This window comes from Muntiacus reevesi, chromosome 19, assembly GCF_963930625.1.
Source record: "Muntiacus reevesi chromosome 19, mMunRee1.1, whole genome shotgun sequence".
Classification (NCBI taxonomy): Eukaryota; Metazoa; Chordata; class Mammalia; order Artiodactyla; family Cervidae; genus Muntiacus; species Muntiacus reevesi.
In genome coordinates, this window is record NC_089267.1 from 37,527,076 (window position 1) to 37,553,719 (window position 26,644).

At 44.0% G+C, this 26,644-nt stretch overlaps 1 protein-coding gene across 2 annotated transcripts in view; it reads left to right on the plus strand.

Moving 5' to 3' along the window:
* The first annotated feature begins 315 nt into the window (after positions 1–315).
* SLC22A16 (solute carrier family 22 member 16) overlaps positions 316–26,644 on the plus strand; it is a 31,505-nt gene continuing 5,176 nt past the window's right edge. Inside the window, exons 1-8 of one of the 2 annotated variants that reach the window (XM_065911522.1) lie at positions 320–434; positions 2,085–2,206; positions 4,768–5,247; positions 8,604–8,721; positions 14,109–14,640; positions 18,380–18,507; positions 20,638–20,747; positions 22,092–22,191. In XM_065911522.1, the coding sequence (XP_065767594.1) occupies positions 2,181–2,206; positions 4,768–5,247; positions 8,604–8,721; positions 14,109–14,640; positions 18,380–18,507; positions 20,638–20,747; positions 22,092–22,191 (1,494 nt within the window). In that variant the 5' untranslated portion in view covers positions 320–434; positions 2,085–2,180. Of the gene's footprint in view, positions 435–2,084; positions 2,207–4,767; positions 5,248–8,603; positions 8,722–14,108; positions 14,641–18,379; positions 18,508–20,637; positions 20,748–22,091; positions 22,192–26,644 lie in introns of both variants that reach the window. The other variant, XM_065911521.1, reaches the window with a different exon arrangement.

The window sequence follows — 26,644 nt, forward strand, 5'->3', positions numbered from 1 at the left end:
CCCTTCTTGGGCACCGGCGCGCCCCTTGAGAGCGGCGACCGAGACGGACGCGGTGTCGAGGGTCTGAGGGGGCGGCGGGGAGGGCGCGGGAAGTGGCGGGGCTTGGGATGGGCGCACCGTGCCACCGCGGGCTCCGGGAGCACGGCGCGCCGCGCAGGGGACTCACTAGAGGGGAAGAGAGAGGAACAGAGCCTGGCCCCGCGCGCGGCTCGAGCCCTTTGACGCGCGGGAGACGCCAAAAGGGGGCCGGGCGGGCCGGCGGGGGCCGGCGGGGGCCGGCGGGGGCCGGGCGGGGCGGGGCAGGGCACCGCTGTGCCCGCAGTCCCCGGCACTGGGCGAGCTTCGCGCGTCCCGCTTCGGAGCGTGGTGCACGGCGGCACCATGGGGTCCAGCAACTTGGAGCCGATTTTTGACAGCGTGGGGCACTTCGGCAGGTAGGGAGATGGGGTAGGGGTGGGGAGGGAGGACGGTGCCGGGGGAGCCGGAGCCACGTGGGTGGAGGCGCCGGTGGGGTCTGTTTCTTTCCGTTGCGGTGGGGTTCTTGCGCGCACAGAGTTCGCGATCCGAACACATCTCCCCCCCACCCTCCTTTCCGGGAAAAGTCCGGAGGCCTGGGTCCTGACTCCTGGCCCTGGACGGATCCTCTCGAACTCTGGCGGCCTGACGCCCCTAGAGCGAGCAGGGGGCGCTGGGGGCTCGCTTCGGGCTCGCTTCGGGAGTGGTGAGTGCGGGGTCCCCCGGCGCGCCCTCTGCCGGTGCCGGAGTCCGAAGCCCCAGCTGCAGAGGCCAGGTCACAGGAGGAACGCTTGTTCTTGGCCAAATGGGCTCCTCTTTCACTTCCCCAGACAACTGCTGTCCCGCCCCAACCCGTGGTAGAGTCTCCTTCAGTACCTGGCAGGTATTGAATTGCTCTAGGAACAACTGTTTAAAGTTTGTTCCTTCTTTTTCTGTGTGTGTGTGTGTTTTCGGTTTATGGAAACCCAACATGTGCCAACTACACAGTGCGGAATCTTACAAAGTGGTGGGGGTGAATCCTTATTTTAATGATTGGGAAACTGAGGCTGGGTCAGGGACCCACAGCTACTGCAGGGTGGGACCTAGGTTTAACCTTTGTATGATTGTCACCGTCTTTTCATTTGTCAAATTAATTTTAAAAATTTAAAGTGTATTCATTCATTTATTTATTCATTCATTCGTGGAGAAATACTACTTTGACCGAGAACGTTTTCAGAGAAGGGGTAGCTGGGCGAGGAGCCATAGAAAGTGTGGATCCAGAGGTTTGGGGCTCAGTCTGAATCCTGTCCTGCCACTTACTGCTAAGGTGACCCTGGGAATACTGTGTCTCAGTTTCCTATGCGCAAAATGAGAATTATAATCATTCCTGCCTTTAGCTCCCTTCCAGGCTTGTGATGAAGAGACGATGATATGCTGTTCTCCAGGGTGAAAAGTTGCACAGATGTTGGTTATGATTCCCAGTGTCCACAAGAAAGGAGTGGTGAAGCAGGCCGGGAAGGGGCGGGAGGCCCCAACTCTCCCCACTTCCTCCTGATCCCTGCCTTACTGAATGCTCAGTTGTACCCGCCTCTGTCCTAAGTTCTTTGTACATGTTACCTTCTTTAACCTTCACTGCAGCCCTTTGAGACTAGTGGTAATCACTCTCATTTTACACATGAGGAAACCAAGTCTTGCACCTAAACCACAAATCTCTTAGTAGCAGAGCAGAATTCGATGTCATTGGATGTCCATTGGCCTCCACAGCCCATGCTGTCAACTAGGATGCTGTCTTGAGTGCAACCCTGGGACTCAGCCAGGTCCTTCATTTATTATCTCATCTTATCTTCCTTGAAGCAGAATAGCATAGGGATTACAAAATCAGCTCTGGGAATGGATGTCCGAGTTCCAATCCTGGCTTACCAAGTATTAACTGTGTGGTCTTGAGCATTTGACTTACCACTTCCTCATCTGTAAAATGGGGGTAATAATAGTACTGCACATGTTTGTTATAAGGATTCCACATGCAGCTCTCATTTCATCCTCATGATAACCTTTTCAGGTAGTAGTTACTAATACCATTCTTTCCCCAGGTATTTTAGGGATTAGTCACCACACTCAGGAGCTGTAACAAAGAGACCCCTCAATTGGATTTTGTCTCTGGCAACTGTCCAGGGTAGGTTTGCTCTATGCTGTCGTCCAGGGACCCAAGAAGGTGAGGCAACTCCACCGTTCACAGCATCTGGGGCAGCTGCTCCGTGTTCTCACCCAGGGTCAGATGTGGCTCGGTGTGGTGGCAGAAAGGGAGAATGGATCTGGGGAGACAGCTCTTAGCCAGTCACAGTAGCATATGCAAGATCTTATCATTCTGTAAGTTATCAAGAAATCATGACTATTACTGTTACCTGAGTCCCCATTCTGGTAGGAAAGGTAGATTGTGGAAGCTACTTATAGGGAGGAAAAGGGTAACATGTCCATGCTTACAGCAGAAGGTGAATATAGTGTGACCATATCATAGTGGCCCATATTTTCTCTGGCATTCACTCTCATCGTTCTCTCTATTGTCTGTAAATAGAGAGGGAGGTTATTGTGTATTGTTATCTAGTCTTAAGGAAACTAGTGACAGTGTTAAGTAGAAAGGCCTAGTTGTCTCTCATTTCTCATTGGTCATTTCTAAGGTGAGGAAACACTGTCCAAATCACCTTTAAAAGAGGAAAGCAGGACGCCTAAGAAGAATTAGGTGTTGTTCAATACAAAATACAAGTTTGTATTGAAGTTACAAAAACCTCACGGTTTAAGCCCAATGTCAGAGGGAATTGAGGAAACTGAGATTCAGGAATTGTGTTGGGGGAACTGAGAGCCTGGATCTCTGAGTTATTTTGGAATAAAGATAGAGTTTAAAATTTCAGAGCTGGAACGGTGAACCTTGTGGCTGACTTAGATGTATGGGTATAGGTGGTGGTGGTTTTTTTCTGTCAGTATATGACCCTTTTAGGCTCTTTTTTTGACTTCACCTTATGAACATCATAGTATCTAACACTTACGTATACCTATAGGATGCCATAACGCTTTACATGTAGTAACTCTACATTCCCATAACAACTCATTTTTCAGATGAGAAAAGATCCTTACATAAAGGGTAAGGATCTTGTCCAAAAGACCCAGGTGGTAAGTAACCAGAGACAAGCTTCAGACCTTGGTATGCTGGTTCTGGAGTCCATACTCTTAACCACAGTGGTATAATACTAGTTATGTTTTATTATGGGCTACCCAGATAGTGCTAGTGGTAAAGAACCTGCCTGCCAATGTAGGAGGCATAAGAGACACAGGTTCAATCCCTAGGTGGGGAAGATACTGAAGGAGGGCATAGCAGTTCACTCCAGTATTCTTGCCTAGAGAATCCCCATGGACAGAGGAGCCTGGCAGGCTACAGTCCATGGGGTCACAAAGAGTTAGACACAACTGAGCGATTTAGCACACACGCAAGCATGTTTTATTTTATAGAATGATATCAATCTAGGACTGAATGTAATTTTCTTTACCTGTCACCCAGATAGCATAGGTCTGTTTCCTGGAGGTTCTGGTCATCTTTTCTTTTACTTACCTCTGGTTTTCCTGTCAATTATTTTTTCACTAGTGTTTCTCTTGGCTGTGGGCACAGTGATATGTTGTGTCTAAGTCTGTTGTTCTGAAGGAGCCTCGGGCTGGGTAGACACTTGGTGGACAGCAATCTTTATGAGGGAGAAAATGATTTGTTAGAATGCTAGACACCTAAGGAAGTAGGATTTTGTTTTTTTGAGGAAGTTATCCCTGTGACTTCCCTGGTGGCTCAGCTGGTAAAGAATTGTCCTGCAATGCGGGAGACCTGGGCTCGATCCCGGGTTGGGAAGATCCCCTGGAGAAGGGAATGGCAACCCACTCCAGTATTCTTGCCTGGAAAATTCCATGGACAGAGGAGCCTTTTGGAATACAGTCCATGGAGTCGCAAAGAGTCAGACATGACTGAGAGATTAAGCCCAACACATCCTTGTGAGGAAAAGGGAAATCTGAACTGAAAGTGTGCTTAAGACCTTCTCAGCACCTGTGGGCGGGACAGAGAAGACAGATCGTAGCTTCAGAGGCCTGCCAGGGGAGGTGCTCTGATGGGGGGACTGGGTGTGAATGGAGAACATGAGTAGAGAACTTGTGCGACTCTGGAAAAAACTAGTGACAACTGTGGGGTTCAGGCTGGCTGGGGAAGGAGTGAGGCCAGGAAGCTGGCAGTAAACTAGAGAACCTGGTGGGAGCCAAAGGCTGGAGCCCCGAACAGTGCAGGAGATGGGGTCAGTGGGAGGGACAGGGGGAGCTGGGAGGATGGGAAGCTATGGTCAGAGAATGTGGGTTTTGCAGCAGTGGAGCCTCTCCAGTTGATGAGACTACTTAGGTACCAAACCCAAACGCCTCCAGGGGCAGGCAGGTAGACTTCACACTAACAAAATCTGTCTGCTCTTTGTGGGGACTGTGTTGAGTTTGAGCACTGGAATTTGTGGAGTGGGGAGGAGTCGAAGTATAAAAATGTATGTCATATATGATGTATGTTACCTTCTCAGTCATATCATAGGCTTGTCGTTATGGGATGTCTCTTAGGTCCCTAACAGGATTTGGTTGTGTTTATCCCTTTATTCAAGCTAAGCATAATGGAGACCCTTCATGTTTGCCTATGTCCTTTTTTTCTTTTTTTTTTTTTAGCCCATAGGTCAGCTGTAATAACTTGCTTCTTTTCCTCTCTCTTTGCAGATACCAAATATTCCTCTATTTTATATGTGCCTTCCAGAACATCTCTTGTGGTATCCACTACTTGGCTTCTGTGTTCTTGTCAGTGTCCCCCCAGCATACCTGCAGGCCCCCAGGCAACGTGAGTCAGGCGCTTTTCCAAGACCTCTCTACTTGGCAGTTGGAGAACATCTGGACCCAGTTCTCCGTCGGCCGTGAGGATTACATCCTCGTGCAGCTGCAGAACGGGGAGATCTGGGAGCTGACCAGCTGTCAGAGGTCCCGGAGGGATGACCAGTCGCGCCTGGACTATGAGTACAGCGGCCAGAAGAGAAGCTTCCCTTGCTTGGATGGCTACATCTACGACAGGAGCAAGTGGCTCAGCACCGTGGTGACCCAGTGGGATCTGGTGTGTAACCGAGAGTGGTTCGGAAGGCTGATCCAGCCCACATTTATGTTTGGAGTCCTTCTGGGAGCAGTCTTCTTTGGCTACCTCTCCGACAGGTAACATGAAGTTTTTTTGTATGGTTTCATCCATCAGTGTAGGGTTCGTTTTCCTGTCTCATTGTCTTAGGGGACTTGGAATTATGTTCAAAACTTTAGTCATTTTCATACTTCCTATCTAAATATGTACTTCTTTGCTGATCTGTTATTTGGGGACACAAAATAACATTAAGGGGATGGGTTCTGCAGACAGTGCTCCTGTGTTCTGCCATTTATTAGCTGTGGACCTTGGCACATTGCCTGACCTGCATTTCAGAATCTTGTAAGCTGGCAATGAAAATAACAACACTCATCTCAGAGGGTTATTGCAAAATTAACACCGAAAAAGTACCTTGGACATATAACCACTCAGTAGCTATTGGTTATTACTTTGAATTTTTTTTTCTTTAAATAGACTTGCTTTTTAGGAGGATAGTCTGGCTCTATGCAGTGATATCTATGAAATTGTGTGATGTGCCAACCAAATTTTAAAAAAATATACTTTAAAATGAACATATAACTCTTAAAATAAGGCAGAGTTCATCTGTGTATGGACATGGACCACACTTTTAGTGCCTGTCCCAGAGCACAGAGATAAACTTATTTATTTGGCCCCATAGTTGTGAATTTTATAGGCATGTCCTGGGCACTGGGAGCCTAAAGACAACTGCTTAGGTCAGAAACCCCTGCTCTCAGTGTGTGCTAGTCACATGGGACCAACAAACACATCGAAAGAAAAATTATAGGGCTTTGTTGTGTCTGGGGCCACATTAGAAGTGAAGGCCGTGGAGGCAAAGACTATGGAAGCCTAAAGGGAGGAGGACCTAGGTCTTTCCCCCCACCTCCCACATCCCCTCCAGGAGGTGGGGCTTGAATAATGCAATTGCAACAGAAGTGGAGTCTATTAGTAAAATAGTTATTATTTGGTGACTGAAGTTACCATTTCAGTGTTTAAGAATCTTCTGTTTCATGAACTTCCTGGGAAGGATGGAAGTTGGGTTGTCAGTGGGGAGAGGAGCAAAACAGGAGTTGAGGAAGTAGATACTCCCTTTTGGAAAGTCCGTCAGATGCAAGGTGGCTGCAGGAGTGATGGGGATCCAGAGAAGGTTCTTGTCTTTGGCTGGAAGAGACGTCAACTGAAAGGGAGGAGTCAGAGGAGTGGAGGGATAGAGGGAAAAGAAGTAATTGGTAGAATAAGGCCTCAGAGGAGATGAGAAGAGACATGATCCAATACAAAGATTGCAAAATGGTATTTGAAGAGAAAAGGGTGTGTGTCTCTGGACAGGAGGGAAGAAAAAAGGCTGCAGGCAGATGCAGGTCGTGTTGGCAGCTGGGCAGAGCAGGAAATTGCAGAGCTTTCTCTTTGATGTTCTCTGTTCTCTGCTCATCATCAAGAGAGCTGCTCATCTGTTAAAGAGAGTGAAAACGTTGTGGGTAGAAGAGGGATGGATGAAAATAGTTTAAAATGACTTTAGGGCTCAAATGAGATTGGGAAACCTTTATATGTAGAGCCAACAATCCCTACTAGTGCCTGTGGGAGCAGAGCAACCCGAGGCTGTGAACGTGACTGCTTCCAATTTGCTTACATACTCTCTGCTGCAGTGGGCAAACCTGTTGCTTGGAATCTCAGGACTGTATTCTTTTGCCTTAAAATGATCTGTCAGGGACATCTCATAGGGAGAAGATATTTGCAAGTCATATATCTAATGACAGTCTAGTATCTAGAATACATAAAAAAAACTCTTATAACTCAACAATAAAGACAAATAACCCAATTCAAAAGTGGACAAATGATTTGGATGGATGTTTTGCCAAAGAATATATACAAATGGCCAATAAGCACACATAAAAATGTTCAACATCAATAATCATTAGGGAAATGTAAATCAATACTATAGTGAGATACCCCTGGTCACTAGAATGGCTGTAATCAAAAAGACGGACAATAACAAGTGTTGTCAATAACAAGTGTGGATGTGGAGAAAACTGGTGGGATGGTAGAACTGGGGCAGCCACCCTAGGAAACAGTTTGGCAGCTCCTCAAAAATTAAACATAAAGTTAGCATATGGCAGCATTATTCATTATAGCCAAAAAAGTGGAAACAATGTCCAAATGTCCATCTAGGGATGAACGGATGAACAAAACGTGGTATAGTCATGCAATGGAATGTTGTGTGTTAGTCGCTCAGTGTCCCACTCTTTTGTGACCCCGTGGATTGTAGACCACCAGGCTCCTCTGTCCATGGAATTCTCCAGGCAAGAATACAGGAGTGGGTTGCCATTCCCTTCTCCAATGGAATGTTATTTAGTCATAAAAAGGAATGAAGTACAGTAACATGGATGAACCTTGAAAGCATAATAAAATAAGCCAGGTCTTACAGTGTACAACTCCATTTATATAGAATGTCCAGAAGAGGCAACTTTATAAAGACAGAAAGTAGATTGTGGCTGTCTGGGGACAGAGGGAACAGAGAATAAGAAATGATGATTCCTGGGTGCAGAGTTTCTTTTTGGAGGGATGAAAATGTCTTGAAACTAGATAGTGATGAGTTGCACAACTCTATGAATCCACTAAAAAGCCATTAAATTGTATACTTTAAATCTGTGTATACTTTAAATCTGTGGTCCCCAGCCTTTTTGACATCAGGGACTGGTTTCATGGAAGACAATTTTTCCATGGACCGGGGCAGGTGGGGGATGGCTTCAGGATGATTCAAGCGCATTACGTTTATTGTGCACTTTATTTCTATTCTAATGCTGCTGCTGATCTGATTTGACAGGAGGTACAGGTCTGCGGCCTGGAGGTTGGGGAATCCCTGCTTTAAAAGATTGGATTTTATATCACGTGAATTACATCTCATTTTTAAAATCTGCAGGCATGTAATTGTTATTTGTTTGCTTTTTAAAGAAGAAAATGCCCTTCCCAATTATGAAAATATAGGGCAAGTAGGCAACTTATTGTACTAGCAGAATGTCTAGACTTCTGTTTTTAGAGGGGCTTATTAAGAGTCGCCTCCCCCTTGGTGAGCAGAGCCAGCCCAACAGGGAAGATGATCTAACAGGTGACAGAGCAGGTCCTGACAGGGAAAGAACAGATCCCCCCTCTCCTTCCTCCTAGTCCCAGGTTAGGAAATCCTCTGGGGACCACCCAGAGTGACCGTGTGTGTACGTTAGCAGCTCAGGTGGAGACTTGGCCACCGAAAAACTGGCCTTTTGAAAAAATTGTGTATTAACCCATGATTTACCCAAAATAAATAAGTCAGATACATAAGCTACTAAAAATATAGGTGAAATTTATCTTTCTTGAATTAGAGTGGATGTTTTAAACTGTTGCAGCCACACCTTGCTCCTTCCACTGTGTGATTCTTATTTTTCAGGGCAGGAAGACGACTTGTCTTGTGGGCCACAAGCACCGGTGTATTTTTGTTTGGCATAGCGGTGGCGTTCACATTTGATTATTACAGCTTCATAGTCGCACGCTTTCTTCTTGCTATCGTGAGTTGGGTTGTTGTTGGGGTTTCTGTTTGTTTGTTTGTTTTTGCCCCTTTAATTCCACTGCAGTATTTTTATATTAAACCTTAACTCTCTTAGTTGTGCTCATTTAGAATCTAGTGAGACAGAGATCAAGGACTAATCTTTGTTCAATGCCCAAGTCTTTCTGTAGAATATTAGTGCCCTATGCTTAGAATGGAAGCTGTTACATGAAAAATTGTTGCTTAGTAGGCTGAAACTTTTCATTTGACTCTGTGCCTGACTTGTGATCCACATTCCACCATTACTAGCAGCAGGGATCTGTGAGGCATCCCTTCCAGTTGGCATTTTACTGGGGATTCTGGCCAATTGTTGCTGTCTAGTTGCTTAGTCGTGTATGACTCTTTTGCGACTCCATGAACTGTAGCCCGCCAGGCTCCTCTGTCCATGAGAATCCCATGGATTCTCCAGGCAAGAATACTGGAGTGGATTGCGGTTTCCTCCTCCAGGGGATCTTCCTAACCTAGGGATCGGACACTTGTCTCCTGCATTGGCAGGCGTATTCTTTACCTCTGAGCCACCAGGGAAGCCCGTTCTCACCAATACTGTAAGGCAAAAGATAGAGAAGAGACAGGGAGAACAAGAGGGAGAGAGGAAGACAAATGGGGACAGAAAGAAAAAAAGTCATTGTTTATACCCGTTACAGATAATAGCTACCAGTTATTTTACTTCTGAGCAATTATGTTGGTCTAGATAGACTCTGTATACATGAGCCACAGACAGTTAAGGCATATTGTAAGAATGTCATTTATATAATGTGCAGGAAGGGTGAAAACAAAACTTCAGACCTTTTTGTTTTGGAGAACAGGGGAGGATAGTGGAAAGGGCATGTGTTTGAATCCCAGCATTGTCATATATTGGCTTCTCAGCTGTGTGACCTTGGGCAAATGCCTTATCCTCTTCGAACCTTAATTTCTGATCTGTAAACTGTAGAAAAGAATACCTACTTCACTGGGTTGTTACCAGGACTCACTTGAGATTCAGGGAAATGTCCGCAGTTCAGTACCTGGCATGGAGTAGGCACTTCTTACAAAGCTGACTGCTGCTGGAAGTGGACCAGGGAGTTTCCACACTCAGTGAGGCTTCCGGACAGGTTCCACGCTACCTCACAGCAGCAACAGCACTTCTCTTTGGAGGTCACTATTCAAGGATAACAGAGTGAAGTTTTCTCTTCGGGAGGAACCTGTGGTCTTGCTGAACACAGAGCAGGGCGTGCATTCCCTCTCACCAGAACAGATGACCTAAGGGTCTAGGCAGAAGCCAAGGACTTCAACCTCAGAAGAAGAGGTCACTGTGCCCCCTCCAAGGGCAAGGTGGTATATTCTCTTTCGGAGTCTTCATCAACAGCTAGGAAGGGTCCCTAAGAAGCCACTCTTAGATGGTCAAGGATAGAAGGATGCATTAAAAACAATTTAGGAGAATTGAAGGTGTTATATCTTTAAGAAGTATAATGATTTTAGGAATGCAGAGAGTTTTTAACACAAAAGCTAACAACCAGAAGTTCTGTCTCCACTGAGGACAGAATAAGAGGAAATGACTCTCTAGTTGCAGGGTAAGGTTTGATAATAGACCTTCTGGTGGGAATGGTTGTACAACAGAAGCAAAGATAGGTCTTGAGAGAGTGTGGAGTCCTCTTTTGGAATAATTAAGAGAATAATTCTAAAAATATCTTTTTTGGTCTTGCGAAATACCTTGAGTTGATTTCCAGAGCCAAGAAAATCAGACAGCTACCCATAGAATACTTCTGTCAGTTCAGTTCAGTTGCTCAGTCGTATCCAACTCTTTGCGACCCCATGAATCGCAGCACGCCAGGCCTCCCTGTCCATCACCAACTCCCGGAGTTTACTCAAACTCATGCCCATTGAGTTGGTGATGCTATACAGCCATCTCATCCTCTGTCGTCCCCTTCTCCTCCTGCTGCCAACCCCTCCCAACATCAGGGTCTTTTCCAGTGAGTCAACTCTTCGCATGAGGTGGCCAAAGTATTGGAGTTCCAGCTTCAGCATCAGTCCTTCCAATGAACACCCAGGACTTAACCTCCTTCAGGATGGACTGGTTGGATCTCCTTGCAGTCCAAGGGACTCTCAAGAGTCTTCTCCAACACCACAGTTCAAAAGCATCAATTTTTCGGCGCTCAGCTTTCTCCATAAATGTGGTCTTAATTTTCTGTGGCTCTTTCCTTTGGTTTTTATGGGAAATATATTTGTGATGCAATTCTGATTAGGGAAGATGCAGGCAGATTCATTTACTCAGCACATTTATTGATCTACCTACAGACTGTCACACTAAGTAAACCTGACCAGGATGTTTCAATAACCCTATAGTGTAGCGGGAAGGCAAGATGTTGACGGACCATTGTGAAAAATCCATACAGTGTTGACAGTGACTAGCAGCGGGGGGAGGGGCTTCACACAGTGGCGGATGGGATGGGGAGTCTAGAGAGTCAGGGTCTTTTTAGTCTGAGGGATGGGTGAGAAAAGAGCCTTATAGGCAGAGGGAGTAGCAAGTGAGAGGCCCAGAGATGGAAGGAACTGAAGGTTAGGAGAATAGAGAGGTGAAATGCATGGTGAGGCTGAAGGAGAGAGGGATGACTAGGCAGACCTTATAAGATGACAAACGGTTTGCCTGGTTTCCTAAAGGTAATGAGAATCCTCTGAAGGGGTTCAGTGAATTCAGGGGTGAAGTGGTCGTTCTGACTGCTGTGTCAGTGGTGGGGTCAGGGTAGATGTGAGGACTTGAGTATTATTAGTGGAGGTGACAAGTGTGAATGGGATCAAAGAGGCTTTTGCAATTATTCAGGCAGTTGTGCATGGATTGTTTGAACCCAGTGACAGAAGTAATTGGTAGGAAGTGGGAGGGAACTCTGACAGAGCTGACTTTGAAAAAAACATCTTGAGGACTGATGTTATAGCTTAACTTAATGGGGAATTAAAGGGGAAATTTATAGTATTTGAAGGTTTAGATTTACCAAACCACTGGATTCTTCAATATGGGAGGCCTCATTATCAGGCTTCATTATCTGAGTCTTGCAATTATAAGGTTGCATGGGGAAATAAAAGCTGTTGTCACAAAATGTGAAACCGACCGTTCATACAGTCATCCCTATCAAGCACCTCTCTGCTTACTGCTACTGGGCTAACCTCTTTCCAACTCTGATGCAAAATGAAATTGCAGATCTTACAAAAGATGCTAAACTGCAAAGAGTCTTTGAAAGCAGTGGGAGAAAACTGCCTGAATGCTACACAGATCTCTTGACCAACTGGGACCTGGCAGAGATAGACCAATTAACTTTTGAAGAAATGAATATCCATAAAGATAATGACAAGACAAGCCTTCAAAAGTGTATGATTTGAATATTGAAGGATTAAGAGAGGCCTTTGGGGAAGTCAGTGGTGCCCTAGAATAATTTTTCAAAAATTAATTTTACAATTTGACTTATATTAATAAAAGTCAAATGTGAAATAATTTTGTAGAACTTCTAGTCCTTTCACCACCACCCTCCTCCACAAAAAAATCCATTTGTTTCATTCTTTGTTTATTCCAGGAGTAGTCACATATTGTTGTTATAATCTGAATTTTATTAAATTTAATATAGACCTGCTTTTAAAATAAAGTTTTTCCTCCGTTCTTTTTATTGTGCTAAAATGCACATTACATTATTTACCATCATAACTATTTTGAAGTTATCTACAGTTCAGTGATATTAAGTACATTCATACTGTTGTACAACCGTCCCCACCATCCATCTCCAGAATTCTTTTTGTCTTGCAAATCTGAAAGTCTATATTCATTAAACAGTAGCTCCCCATACTCCTTTCCCCCCAACCCCTAGCAACTACCATTCTACTTTCTGTCTCTATGAATTTGACTACTCTAGATACTATGCCTGATATAACTGGAATCATACAATATTTGTCTTTTTGTGATTAGCTTATTTCACTTAGTGTAATGTCCTCAAAGTTAATTCATGTTGGGGCATATGTCAGAATATTGTTTTCTTAAGGCTAAATAGTACTCCATTGTGTATTATCTATTCATCTGTTGATGGATTGCTGTTGATGGAAGCTTGGATTGCTTCCATGTTTAGCTACTGTGAATAATGCTGTTATGAACATAAGTATAAAAATATTCCTTTGAGATCTCACTTTAAATTCTTTTGGGTATATTCCCAAAATGGGATTGCTGGATCATAAGGCAATTATATTTTCAGTTTTTTGAGGACTCCCCATACTGTTTTCCATAGTGGCTGTACCATTTTACATTTCCACCAACAGTGCATAGGGTTCTGATTTCTCCGCATCCTCACGAACACTTACTTTATTTTATACTAGCCATCCTAATGTCCATGAGGTGGCATATCAAATCATGATTTTGATTTGCATTTCCCTAATGATTAGTGATGCTGAGCATCTTTTCGTGTGCTTATTGGCCATTCCTGTATTTTCTTTGCAGGAATCCGAGCCCAGTTTTGAATTTGTTTGTTTGGTTAGCAGATGTTTGGTTCGATCCAAACCATCCATAAGACCATTTGGTCCATGCCAAAAGGTAGTTGATACCTGGTCTTATCCAAAACCATTCGGCTTGGACCAAATATGCTTATAGGTCTTTTAGATAGGACCAAATTTCCAGGACCTTTTGGTGTGGACTGAATGTTTTATGGATGTTTCTGACAGGACCAAATATAGTGTAAGGTTTTGTTTTATTGTTGAGTTTTAGAAGTTGTCTGTGTATTTTGGATATTAGTCTCATATCAGATATATGATTTGCATATCTCTTGTTCCATAAGTTGCCTTTTCACTCTAGTGATAGTGTCTTTTGATGCACAGACATTTTGAATTTCCCTGAAGTCCAATTTGATCTGTTTTTTTTTTACATCATTTTGTTGATCTGTTTTTTTTGCTGTTGTTGTTGTTGTTGCATGTCAAAATGAAATTTTAATCAAATCTTTTTTCTTCTCACTAATTATTATAAATGGTTTGTTCCCATTTAGAATTTAGGATTTAATAAAAAAGGCTCTTCTCTGTATGGATAAATTAATACACATATTTGCAAGGAGCTGAGACATAAATTCACACTGTAAAGGAATATTTAAATGAAGCAAAAGGCAGTGTCTAACATTTATATCATGCAAAACCACTCAAGCTTTGCCTTTTGAGGTAGAGAGGGTGTGGGAAGATGAGAGGACACATTTAAAGAAGAGGATGGATTGGATTGAATTCCATTGTATGAATGTGATATGGGTTTCAGAAAACAGAGCTTTTCTTTCTGGTGTGATTTGCAGAGGGTCAGAGTCCTCAGTAGTTACGCGTGTGACCTTAAATCTGGCCCACCCTCCCTGCTTTGTTTTGCAGTCTGCAAGTGGCTATCTCGTGGTGGTGTTTGTCTATGTGACAGAATTTGTCGGCATGAAGGCTCGGACGTGGGCGTCCATCCACTTACATTCCTTTTTTGCTTTTGGAACCATGGTGGTGGCTTTGACGGGCTACTTGGTCAGGACCTGGTGGATCTATCAGATCGTCCTCTCCTCCGTGACTGTCCCCTTCATCCTGTGCTGTTGGATGCTCCCAGAGACACCTTTTTGGCTTATCTCGGGGGGAAAATATGAAGAAGCACAAAGAGTCATTGACACAATGGCCAAGTGGAATAGGACGAGATCCTGTAAGCTGTCAGAACTTTTATCATTGGATCACGACGGTTCTGCTGGTAATAAGCCCTCTCAAGTTGAGAAGCACACCCTGTCAGAACTGTTTTATGACTGGCGTATTGGAACAAGGACACTTATTCTTTGGCTGATTTGGTTCACGGGGTGTTTGGGGTTCTACACCTTCTCCTTGAATTCTGTTCATTTGGGAGGCAGTGAATATTTAAATCTCTTCCTTACGGGTAAGTGGTTAAACTATATTAAGTGTAGCTGCAAAGTGAAATTTCTACCAAGTTTTGAGAGTGCTTCTATTGTCTTATTTCTACTGGGAACAACACTGCCAGCTATGTCTTTATGGTCTTTTTTAGTATTGTGTGTGTGTGTGTGTGTGTGTGTGTGTGTGTGTGTGTGTAGCTCAGTCATGTATGACTCTTTGCAACCCCATGGACTGTAGCCCTCCAGATACCTCTGTCCAGAAATCTCCAGGCAAGAATACTGAAGTGGGTAGCCATTCCTTCTCCAGGGGATCTTCCTGACCCAGGGATTGAACCTGGGTCTCCTGCATTGCAGACAAATTCTTTACCATCTGAGACACCAGGAAAACCCCCTTTAGTGTTACACAAGTATTTATTTTCTTTAAAAAAAATGCAAAATCGAAGACTTGAGACCCTCCTTCCTTTCCTGCCTCTTCTCCTTGCTTGCTTCCTCCCTTTAAGCCCATTGCCATCTCAGGACTGTAGTTCAGAGGTAACATCTATAACCTTTGGCCTATACTTTCAGATTTCTTTTTACGCATCTCCATACATTTGTACAGATAAATGTTTTATATTTTAACATAAATGAGATTGTTCACTACATATTGTTCTTTGCAAGTTGCATTCCTTTTACAATTTAACATGTCTTGGAGATCTTCTGGCATCTTTCTACCTTCTAATTTAGGAATTTTAGTCAGTAAAATAACCTAAACACATGCAACTGTAGTTTATGATGTCATGCTTCTTTTAATTCAGTGGCAAGTTAAAATAGCTCTGAAGCTGTGATAGCCTGAGGTGTGACTCCTAACCAAATTCACACCAGACATGAGAGAATTATTAGAAATGCATTTGTGCAGCTGGTTATTTCTGTGTAGGCTACTTGCATTTGATATTATCCCCAGAAAAGTTTGCTTTAAAATTGTTACACATAAATATCATCCTTTCTCATTAAAGTGCTCTGATGAGACACCTGTTTTTGTAGATTATAGCACAAAGGAATTATAAGTCATTTTAAGAAAAAAAGAACTACTCTTTTTTTAGGGGGGACGGACCAACAAGTTTATAAAAAGAGCCCATCTTGACTTCAAGCACATTTTATAAACAAAACAAGCGAACGCATTCTATATGTCAGTTTGAGAAACAGGGATTGAACCCGGGTCTCCCGCATTGTAGGCAGACGCTTTGCCGTCTGAACTACCAGGGAAGCCCAATTTCTAGAACAGAGCAGCAAATGGTAGCAGAATCAAGTGGGGTGGGGTGTGACATCGGGAAGTTTAGGAATGCTGGGGTTTTAGATCTTTATGATATAGTCTGTTAAATTTGATGGAGATATATCAATTCTCAAGAAAACAGGCAATCTCATAAATATAAAAATATTTCCAAGACAAACAGCATTGTTTTACAGCCACTGGGCTTCCCCGATGGCTCAGCAGTAAAAAACCTGCCAGCAGTGCAGGAGACAGGTCCGGAAGATCCCCTGGAGGAGAGTATGGCAGCCCACTCCAGTATTCTTGCCTGGAGAATCCCATGGACAGAGGAGCCTGGTGGGCTACAGTCCATGGGCTTGCAAAGAGTCAGACAGGACTGAAGTGACTGAGCACGCACCTAGTCTCTACTGCCTTTGGTTTTTTCAGGTCATGACCCTTGCCAGTAGCCCTCTGCTTGTCAAGCGCTTCTAGTCAGGACTTTTGTGCTGTGCAAATTTTGAACAAGTTTTCAACTCCTGAAATGGTCTGAGATTGGTGGGGATTTCAGCTTAGGTTTTGTGCGACTTGCAGGTAATGAATGCTACAGTAGCCTCAGGACATACCTTTGGGGCTATGTGGAGATAGGATCAGAATGGGGTCTGAGTGATTAGAGAGATTATACATTATAAAAGTGAAGACAATAATGGCACATTGGCCTAATCCCAGAAGGGTTCGTTGGTTACACCATTTCTAACCCAGACATAGTCAAGTCAAAAATTTAGATGCGGCATCTCTACAACAACTCAAAAAGAATCAAGGTGGAATATACTTGAAAAGGTCTCTCCAGCTTTCCCAGTGGCTGTGCAGCTTTGCTGGGCTCCAGGAATTCGGCTGGTGGCCTTGCACACGGTGCTAGAGAGAGGAGAGCCCTGAGTCAGACGTGCCGGGAATCAGATATGAGGGAGGGAGGTGGCAGGAAAGGCTTGGCTCCCAAAGACCAGTCCCTGAGCTGTCCCTTACTCATTTGGCTCAAGTCATTTAGTGTTGGGAAAGATCGAAGGAGGGAGGAGAAGGGGACGACCGAGGATGAGATGGTTGCACGGCATCACCGACTCAATGGACATGAGTTGGAGTAAGCTCCGGGAGTTGGTGATGGACAGGGAAGCCTGGCCTACTGCAGTCCATGGGATCAAAAAGAGTCAGACACGACTGAGCGACTGAACTAAACGGACTCATTTAGTGTTAGTTGGAAAGTGGAGGTGATAATCCAGGCCTATTCCCAGGAGGTTCTTTTGAGAATCATTGTTTTACTTGATCTTGAAAAGTCCTTTTAAAAAAGAAGAGTAGAGTAATAGATGAACCTACTGTTTTGGTCTGGAGGCACCAGACCTTACAGCAGGGTCTGTGAAGGGGAGGCATTGTCTCTGGAGTTGTTTATTTTTCATGTTAATGAAGAGAACGGAGACCGTCTCTAGGGCAGGGCTCAGAATGTTTTTTTTTGTCTTTGCCCAGCCTTTTTTTATTTTTTTTTTCTAAGCAGCTGCAGCAGAGTTTAATTTCTGATGTACTGCTAAGGATGTTAACTCAGGAAATATGTACCCACTTGCAGTGATATGGTCCCAAAGCCACAGAAGACATGTAGACCCAGACGTGCCAGTCCAGGCGCTAATAGCATTCTGTAGTTAACAGGCAAGTGCACACCCGTCCTCAAAGGCAGTGGTGGGTAGCCTCCTGAGGTTAGGCAAGCTGCAGAGGGTTGAAAGAAGAGACCTTTGAATTACGTGGACAATCTAGGCTGGTAAGCAGTGACGGTTTCTCAGAGGTTACTGGGTTTGCTCAGTTTTGCTGAGAAATCTTGCTTGCTCCCTGTTGCTTTCTGGCTGATAGATGTAAAGCTTTTTGGTTCTGGATCTAAGATTCAAACTTCAGTTCTTCAACGGAAGGGCTTTTAAGTCAGTTCCAGACTTTGTTTTTTGTTGAGGGGACATAAAAGGAGATCCAAAACAAGGTCCTTGCTCAGTGAGGGATTCATACTAGCTTTATTTTTAGGTTTAAAATCCATCAAACAGTTATCATTACTTTATGTACCTAGCTGCACTGAATTTTCTACCTTAATTTCTAAGTTCAAAGTTACTGATGCAAACATTTCCCTATAGTTCTGTCAAGCAGAAGAAGCCAAAGATCAGAAAAGATAGCGTTGTCTATTAATTTATATATCTGTTTATTCCACCGGCCTGCCCTCCAGGCACTGTGCTGTGTCCCGGGAGCTTCCAGCCTCATTAGGGATAAGATTCTGAGGAGAGATGAATAGTCCTAAGCAGATTATGTGAGCATTAGTGCACATCACAGCAAACATCCTCCCCACTCCAGTGAGTTTAAAAGTCATGGGCCTTGCTGCCTCTCAGGCAGTGGCTAGATAGTTCTTAGAAGTCCCTGAGATCAGAGAGAAGGCTGACCATTCCTTTGGGTTAGAAGGCAGGGTCCCGCTGTTCAGTTGGATGCCCTGGCTTATAGAGTTGTGTCATTTTGCTCCATGACAGGTGTAGTGGAAATTCCTGCCTATGTCTTTGTGTGCTTGGGGATGGACCGTGTGGGGAGAAGAAACATTCTGATTTTCTCCCTTCTGTCAAGCGCAGTGACCAATGGTGTGATTATGATGATCCCCAAGGTGAGTTCTTTTATGTTTTGCTTAGGGAATGGTTAGTTATGTGTTGACAGTTTGATGGGGACATTTTCAGCTTATGAATAAAAAGATGAAATAAGACATAGGGATAGATTATATATATAATATTTTGAATGTTTTCTTTAAAAAAAGCCATTCCTTCTCTGTTATAATAAGTAGTAGAAAATTTAAGGGAAAAAGAAATGTGGGAGGTGGGGGCAAAGCCCCAAATCCCACTTCTCAGAGATGGTCAGTGTTGTACTGTGTAAACACGGTAATCTTGAGTGAGGAGAGTAGATTGCACTTTCCAGTGAGTATCATCATCTTAAACTTTTATTCACTCATGAAAGTTCTATCCAGCATCTAGTATGTGCCAGGTTCTTTTCTAGGTACCGAAGACATGCAGTAAGTCAAGTTTCTCTGAGTAAAATGAAGAAAAACAAAATTGAATGAGGGATGGAGAATGACTGTATTTGGAGGGGGAGCGCACATGTGTACTGTTATTTCATCTAAGGTGGTTGAGGATGGTGTGCCTCTCAGAGAATGTGACATTTGATCAGAAATCTGAAGGAGCAAGGGTGTCATGGGGACACATGAAAGATACTATGAGTCTTAGGTTCAGAATTGTTCCAATTTAAACAGTCTTGTTTTTCACTGTGGTAGGATAGTAGTTTCCAATTTCTAGTGTGCATGTATTTCCCAAGGATCTTGTTTCTAAGAGTGAAATTTCTTAATGAGAAATAGTGCCATAAACTATTGAAATGACTTCCTCATTCCTGTATTTTGGCAAACTCTTTGTTTGGCCTAGAATACCTCTTGCACCCAGAAGAACTCTTCCTTTTTTCACCCCAAATGTTAGTAGAACCTATATTTTCATTCTCAATATAGAAAATATGGTCACTATAACAATACTTTAAAATAATTTATATTATATGTATATAATTATAGTGATTATATAATTATAAAGCAATAGTATCTCAACATTTAGATCAAGGCATTTTAAGTTCTGTATATTATTTGAAATCTAATTTACGCTAACCAGTGACCTCCTTTTATGCTTCACTTAATTATCAGTGAAAAATTGGTGAATCAAATGTATTATGGATTGAAATTTCCAGGTGATTGATACATGCAACTGATTCACATTCGTTAAAATTACTTAAGACTTGGAGGTCTCTGCCACTTTGAGGGAGCTTCATCCACACCTTTTTTGTATGCATTTTTAAGTAACTTGCAGTTATATTAGTTGAGTTGATGGCAACGGTCTTTGAGCCGGTGAGGATTTAGGGGAACCCTAGAACCTTTCACCTCTATGGTGGTTAGGCCCCAGCGGTAATGTGGAAGACCATAAAGTGGCTGATGGCATTTCTAGAGATAGAGTACTAACCCTTAATCACAAAAATTTCCCCTCTAATAAAACTTCTCTCCAAATGGTAATGTCAACACAATACAATTTTTCTAAGTTCCGTTAATTCATTCAACAAACACTGAATGCAAAGTGATGAAGGTGATAGGCGACACTGGCTGCCTTAATACAGGCGCCCCCCAATCTCAGTGACTTTACATCATAGACATTTATTTTTGGCTCACAGGAAGTTTGATGTGACTCCTCGCTGGTGGGTGTAGGGGTGCTGAAGGGGGTGTTTGGCTCCCTGGAGTCACTCAGGGACTCAGGTTGACAGAGGTGCTGCTACCCCTAATGCATGAACTCCAAGGTCACCTGGGTCTCAACACCCAGCTGGCAGACGGGGAGGAGAGAAAAGACGGGCTGTGAGAAGTCTCTGAGAACTACTTCAGGAAGTGGAATACGTCAAGGATGACAGCAGAAACTATCTGGGAGGGTCTTATTCCACATTTTCTCTTCCCAATGGCTTTTCTTAATTGGTAATTTGAGATCTCCAAGGCAGAGGAGGCACAGTAAAACTTCTCTCTAAATTTCATAAAGAGGAAAAGCTTTTGCAGACCATGAGCAGAATTTACAAAATAGATTCAAACAAAAATGAAACTTACTGTTCTGAAAGACACTGGAGGATTAGAAAGTTTTAAGTAAAAATTTTAAGGATTTTCTCTTTTTCTTTTAAAAATATTACTTGATGACAAAATGATGGTCTATTTTGCCAATATATACATTTTCAGGATTACCATTTTTGGTTAGTGGTGGCAACTATGGCTGGAAAATTTTTCATAGGGGCAGCGTTTGGCCTTATATACCTTTATACAGCGGAGCTATATCCAACCACTGTAAGGTAAGAGTTACTTATTTTTGTGTTGTTTTCTTATCTTTCATTATGTGTCATTTCCTTACATTTAGTCTCTGAGTATAAATGCCTTCTTTTCGGAGAAGTATGGGAACTCCAAGATGTGGGAAGATTACATGATGATGCTAATTCTGAATCAGAGGCTTTGTCTATACGTTATTAGCAAGGATATTAGAGAGTTTGTTTTGAAATAATGCTGTATTGTCCTAAAACCATTTTAAATCTCAAACACAATTGACTTACACCGACTCAGGGCTCATGTTCTAAAGATGTGCCTCTTGATGTCCTGATGTCATTTGTGTTAGGGCTGCCACAACAAAACACCACAGACTGAGGGCTTCAAACAACAGGGGTGTGTTTTCTCATGGTTGTGAAGATTAGAAATCTGAGATCAAGGAGTCTGGCCCCAGTTTCTCCTGGGTCCTCTCTCCAAGGCTTAATAAGAGATACTTACTCATGTTGAAGGGCTTCCCTGGTGGCTCAGACAATAAAGAATCTGCCTGCAATACAGGAGACTTAGGTTTGAAACCTGGGTTGGGAAGATCCCCTGGAGGAGGGCCTGGCAACTCACTCCAGTGTTCTTGCCTGAAGAATCCCCCTGGACAGAGGTGCCTGGTGGGCTACAGTCCATAGCGTCGCAAAGAGTCGGATATGACTGAGTCAGCACAGCACACTCATGTGGGAGGCACATTCTTTGCTTCCTGCTAGAGATTCTATAAGGTTTCTATAAACAAGTTTTAAAGGAAAGTATATTAAGATATTGTTTGACTTTAAAAAAATTGAAATAGAATGATCCATAGATATAAATCTGGTTTCCCAAATCCCCCCTCCATATTCTAAATAAACTTCAGCTGTAGAAGACTGATGTTCTCCTCAATGTTAGACTGAATGAGTATAGTAAGAGCTTCATCTGCGTAGCTGATGAAGACTGCTTTACCTTTCTTTTGTCTTGAATTATCTGTGTGTCTGTAGACACTGATATTTCACAGAATGTGAATATAAATAATGAACATGTGTGCTCAGTCACTCAGTTGTGTCCGATTCTTTGTGACCTTTTGTGGCAGGACTATAGCCTGCCAGGCTCCTTTGTCCATGGGATTTTCTAGGCAAGGATACTGAAGTAGGTTGCCATTTCATCCTCCAGGGGAAATCATGAACAGTTCTTGAAAAATTAAAGTTAATTTTCAAGTATATTAAGCTGACTTAAGTCTTATTATTTATTCTCTGTGGGGAGGGTGGATGGGGATCTGGGCAGCTGTTCCCTCACTGTCTGTATCACATGTCCCTAGTCTTCTATTCCTGCTGCTGTCTTAACTCTCTCTGTGTTTCCAGGTCGCTGGCCGTGGGGAGTGGCAGCACCGTGGGCCGTGTGGGAAGCATCGTGGCCCCGTTGTGCATATATCTCTCCAGCGTTTGGATCTTCATGCCACAGGTGTTCATCAGTTTATAGAACTTGACTGAGATAGCGGTGAGGCAGAGCAGCTGACTGCCTTCTATATTTTTATTTATTAGGCTCTAACTTATAATTTGGTTTGGGGATTTCTAGCATCCTCGAGATGCCTGGAGAAGGCAATGGCAACCCACTCCAGTACTCTCGCCTAGAAAATCCCACGGGCAGAGGAGCCTGGTAGGCTACAGTTTATGGGATAGCAAAGAGTCGGACACGATTGAGCGACTTCACTTTCACTTTTCACTTTCATGCATTGGAGAAGGAAATGGCAACCCACTCCAGTGTTCTTGCCTGGAGAATCCCAGGGACAGGGGATCCTGGTGGGCTGCCGTCTATGGGGTCGCACAGAGTCAGACACAACTGATGCGACTTGGCAGCAGCAGCAGCAACATCCTTATTAACAGCTCATCAGTTGTTAACTCGGATGGTGGTTGCTGTTTATATTGTTTGTCGATTGCCATCCCCCCTCTCCCCACTGTCAGCTGTTAATTACAACTTGGTCAGCTCAAGTAGGGCCTCTCCTCAGCACATCACGAAGCTAGGAGCTCAGGTCCGTGGTCTCTGAGCCTGTGCTCGTCTGTCGGGATCTGCTGGCTGCTTCCCACCCCCAGCCTTTGTGATGTCTGATCAAGGCCAGTTCTGGAGGCTGCTGTTCCTGGAAGAATCTGGTGGTGTCTGGTGGAGAGGTGTAGGGGCCTGTGGTTTGCAGCGTCTCTGAAACTTGAGGGACTCTTCATGGGCGAGGCTGCCTGCGTGCCCCCTCCTGGCGTTGGCAGTGTGAGCTCTTCACCTGCTGATGAAGCCTGAGGGCGCTTCTGCGCAGTTTGCAGATTTCCTCCTGGCCCGGCTGAGTTTGGGGAGGCACGCAGAGCACTGTTACACAGCTGGGGCAGGAGGAGGATGGGTGATGGGAGGTGGGGATGATGGGGGTGGCTGAGGGTGCTGCAGCGACTCACTCACGGGGAAGCCCCGGGGGTGGGCCGTGCTGGTCCTCTTCCTCCTTCTCCAGTCTCCCTTTCTGGAACTTCCTGCTTGGAGCTCTCTCTAGGCTGTTGGCTCTCTGTCTCCTCTTTCTTTTTCTGACTGTCTCACTCTCCAAGAGCCATCCTGGCTGTCCTTCCCAGTCGCTGTGTGGATAACTGCTCCTGAGTACTGCCTTCGCTTCCAAGCTGCAGACTCACTAGCCCTGTATCCTCCCTGGGCATCTTATAACTTCACCATTTCCCAAACCCAGCTGGCTTATGTTCCCTTCTCCTTCTGTCTCCACCATGGGATGGGAGTCTTTGGCCTCCCACATGACACTAGAGTGCCAGCTTTTATCCCCACCCCCACCCCCGACTCCTCCCAATCCACGATACCAAATCCTCCTCGCTCAAAACCTCCCTATTCACCTGCTTCCAGTCCAGCTCCTCATCACTGAATGCCTCCCAGGTTCCCTCCCCTCACTCTACCTCTACCTCCACCCCATCAGAGTAGTTTGCTGAACCCACAGCTCCAATCCGGCTGCCCCCATCTTCAGAACAAGCCCCAGCTCTGCCTGATCCTCATGTCCTTTCCAGATTGACCCCTCCCCATCTTCCCTATTTTGTTTCTCCACACACTTCCTCCACCTCTCCACACCCACCCTGCTCCACCCTGCCCCCCCTCCTCTGCTGGGATATCCCCTCTGCAGAGAATGCTTCTTGCCCACCTCCCCCAAGCTTTCATGTACCTTTTTTTTTCCCTTAAGAGAAAGAGACCCCTTTTCTACAGACTTTCTATAACCGTACAAGTTAAAACCAGGAAAACTGATGGGGCTAATTGACTAAACCAGGACCTCCTGTGGAGGAGGGAGGGACAGGCTTCTGGGGTGCAAGCAGTGTTTTCTTGTGAGTGATCGAAATCGTGACATGTTTGCTTTATAACCATTTCTTTTCTTTTCAAACTTTAAACTTTTGTGTTCAGTTCAGTTCAGTTCAGTCGCTCAGTCGTGTCCGACTCTTTGCGACCCCATGAATCCCAGCATGCCAGGCCTCCCTGTCCATCACCAACTTCCAGAGTTTACTCAAGCTCATGCCCATCGAGTTGGTGATGCCATCCAGCCATCTCATCCTCTCTGTCCCCTTCTCCTCTGCCCTCAATCTCTCCCAGCATCAGGGACTTTTCCAATGAGTCAACTCTTCGCATGAGGTGGCCAAAGTATTGGAGTTTCAGCTTCAGCATCAGTCCTTCCAATGAACACCCAGGACTGATTTTCTTTAGGATGGACTGATTTGATCTCCTTGCAGTCTGAGGGACTCTCAAGAGTCTTCTCCAACACCACAATTGAAAAGCATCAATTTTTCAGCCTTCAGCTTTCTGTATAGTCCAACTCTCACATCCATACATGACCACTGGAAAAACCATAGACTTGACTAGATGTACCTTTGTTGACAAAGTAATGTCTCTGCTTTTTAATACGCTGTCTAGGTTGGTCATAACTCTCCTTCCTAGGAGCAAGCGTCTTTTAATTTCATGGCTGCAATCACCATCTGCAGTGATTTTGGAGTCCCCCAAAATAAAGTCAGCCACAGTTTCCACTGTCTCCCCATCTATTTGCCATGAAGTGATGGGACCAGATGCCATGACCTTAGTTTTCTGAACGTTGAGCTTTAAGCCAACTTTTTCACTCTCCTCCTTCACTTTCATCAAGAGGCTCTTTAGTTCCTCTTCACTTTCTGCCATAAGGGTGGTGTCATCTGCATATCTGAGGTTATTGATATTTCTCCTGGCAATCTTGATTCCAGCTTGTGCTTCCTCCAGCCCAGCGTTTCTCATGATGTACTCTGCATATAAGTTAAAAAAAGCAGGGAGACAATATACAGCCTTGACGTACTCCTTTTCCTATTTGGAACCAGTCTGTTGTTCCATGTCTAGTTTTAATTGTTGCTTCTTGACCTGCATACAGGTTTCCAAGGGGCAGGTCAGGTGGTCTGGTATTCCCATCTCTTTGAGAATTTTCCAGAGTTTATTGTGATCCACACAGTCAAAGGTTTTGGCATAGTCAATAAAGCAGAAATAGATGTTTTTCTGGAACTCTCTTGCTTTTTTGATGATCCAGCAGATGTTTGCAATTTGATCTTTGGTTCCTCTGCCTTTTCTAAAACCAGCTTGAATATCTGGAAGTTCACGGTTCACATATTGCTGAAGCCTGGCTTGGAGAATTTTGAGCATTGCTTTACTAGCGTGTGAGATGAGTGCAATTGTGCGGTAGTTTGAGCATTCTTTGGCATTGCCTTTTTTGGGATTGGAATGAAAACTGACCTTTCCCAGTCCTGTGGCCACTGCTGAGTTTTCCAAATTTGCTGGCATATTGAGTGCAGCACTTTCACAGCATCATCTTTTAGGATTTGAAATAGCTCAACTGGAATTCCATCACCTCCACTAGCTTTGTTCGTAGTAATGCTTCCTAAGGTTCACTTGATTTCACATTCCAGGATGTCTGGCTCTAGGTGAGTGATCACACCATCATGATTATCTGGGTTGTGAACATCTTTTTTGTATAGCTCGTCTGTGTATTCTTGCCACCTCTTCTTAATATCTTCTGCTTCTGTTAGGTCCATACCATTTCTGTCCTTTATTGAGCCCATCTTTGCATGAAATGTTCCCTTGGTATCTCTAATTTTCTGGACGAGATCTCTAGTCTTTCTCAGTCTATTGTTTTCCTCTATTTCTTTGCATTAAGGAAGGCTTTCTTATCTCTCCTTGCTATTCTTTGGAACTCTGCATTCAGATGCTTATATCTTTCCTTTTCTCCTTTGCTTTTCACTTCTCTTCTTTATGTTCCTCATTAATAGAAGATGAAAGGGGAAAAGATGTTTTTAAAAAATAAGCCAAGACACATAGACGAAGATAGATAAATCAATAAAAGCAAACTGCTATAAAAGTCACTAAAACCAAATAAAGATTTTTTTTTTAAGGACATCCATAAAGATCCATTACGGACTATAAAGTTAAAAGGGATTTTTAATTTTATTTACCAGCTACTCTAATAGTGCTTATTATATGACAAGCTCTATTTTACTTGCTTTACGAAAAGCAATCTTCATAGAATGTTATTTTTGTTCAGTTGCTCAGTCGTGTCCGACTCTTTGGGACCTCATGGACTGCAGCACACCAGGCTTCCCTGTCCTTCACTACCTCCTGGCGTTCGCTCAAACTCATGTCCACTGAGTCGGTGATGCCATCCAACCATCTCATCCTCTGTAGCCCACTTCTCCTGCCCTCAAGCTTTCCCAGCATCAGAGTCTTTTCCAGTCATAGAATGTAGGTGCTGTTTTTGCTATTACTATTTAAATGACATGTTCTGTGCTGTGCTTAGTCGCTTAGTCATGTCTGACTCTTTGTGACCCCATGGACTGTAGCACGCCAGGCTCCTCTGTCTATGGGAATTCTCCAGGCAAGAATACTGGAGTGG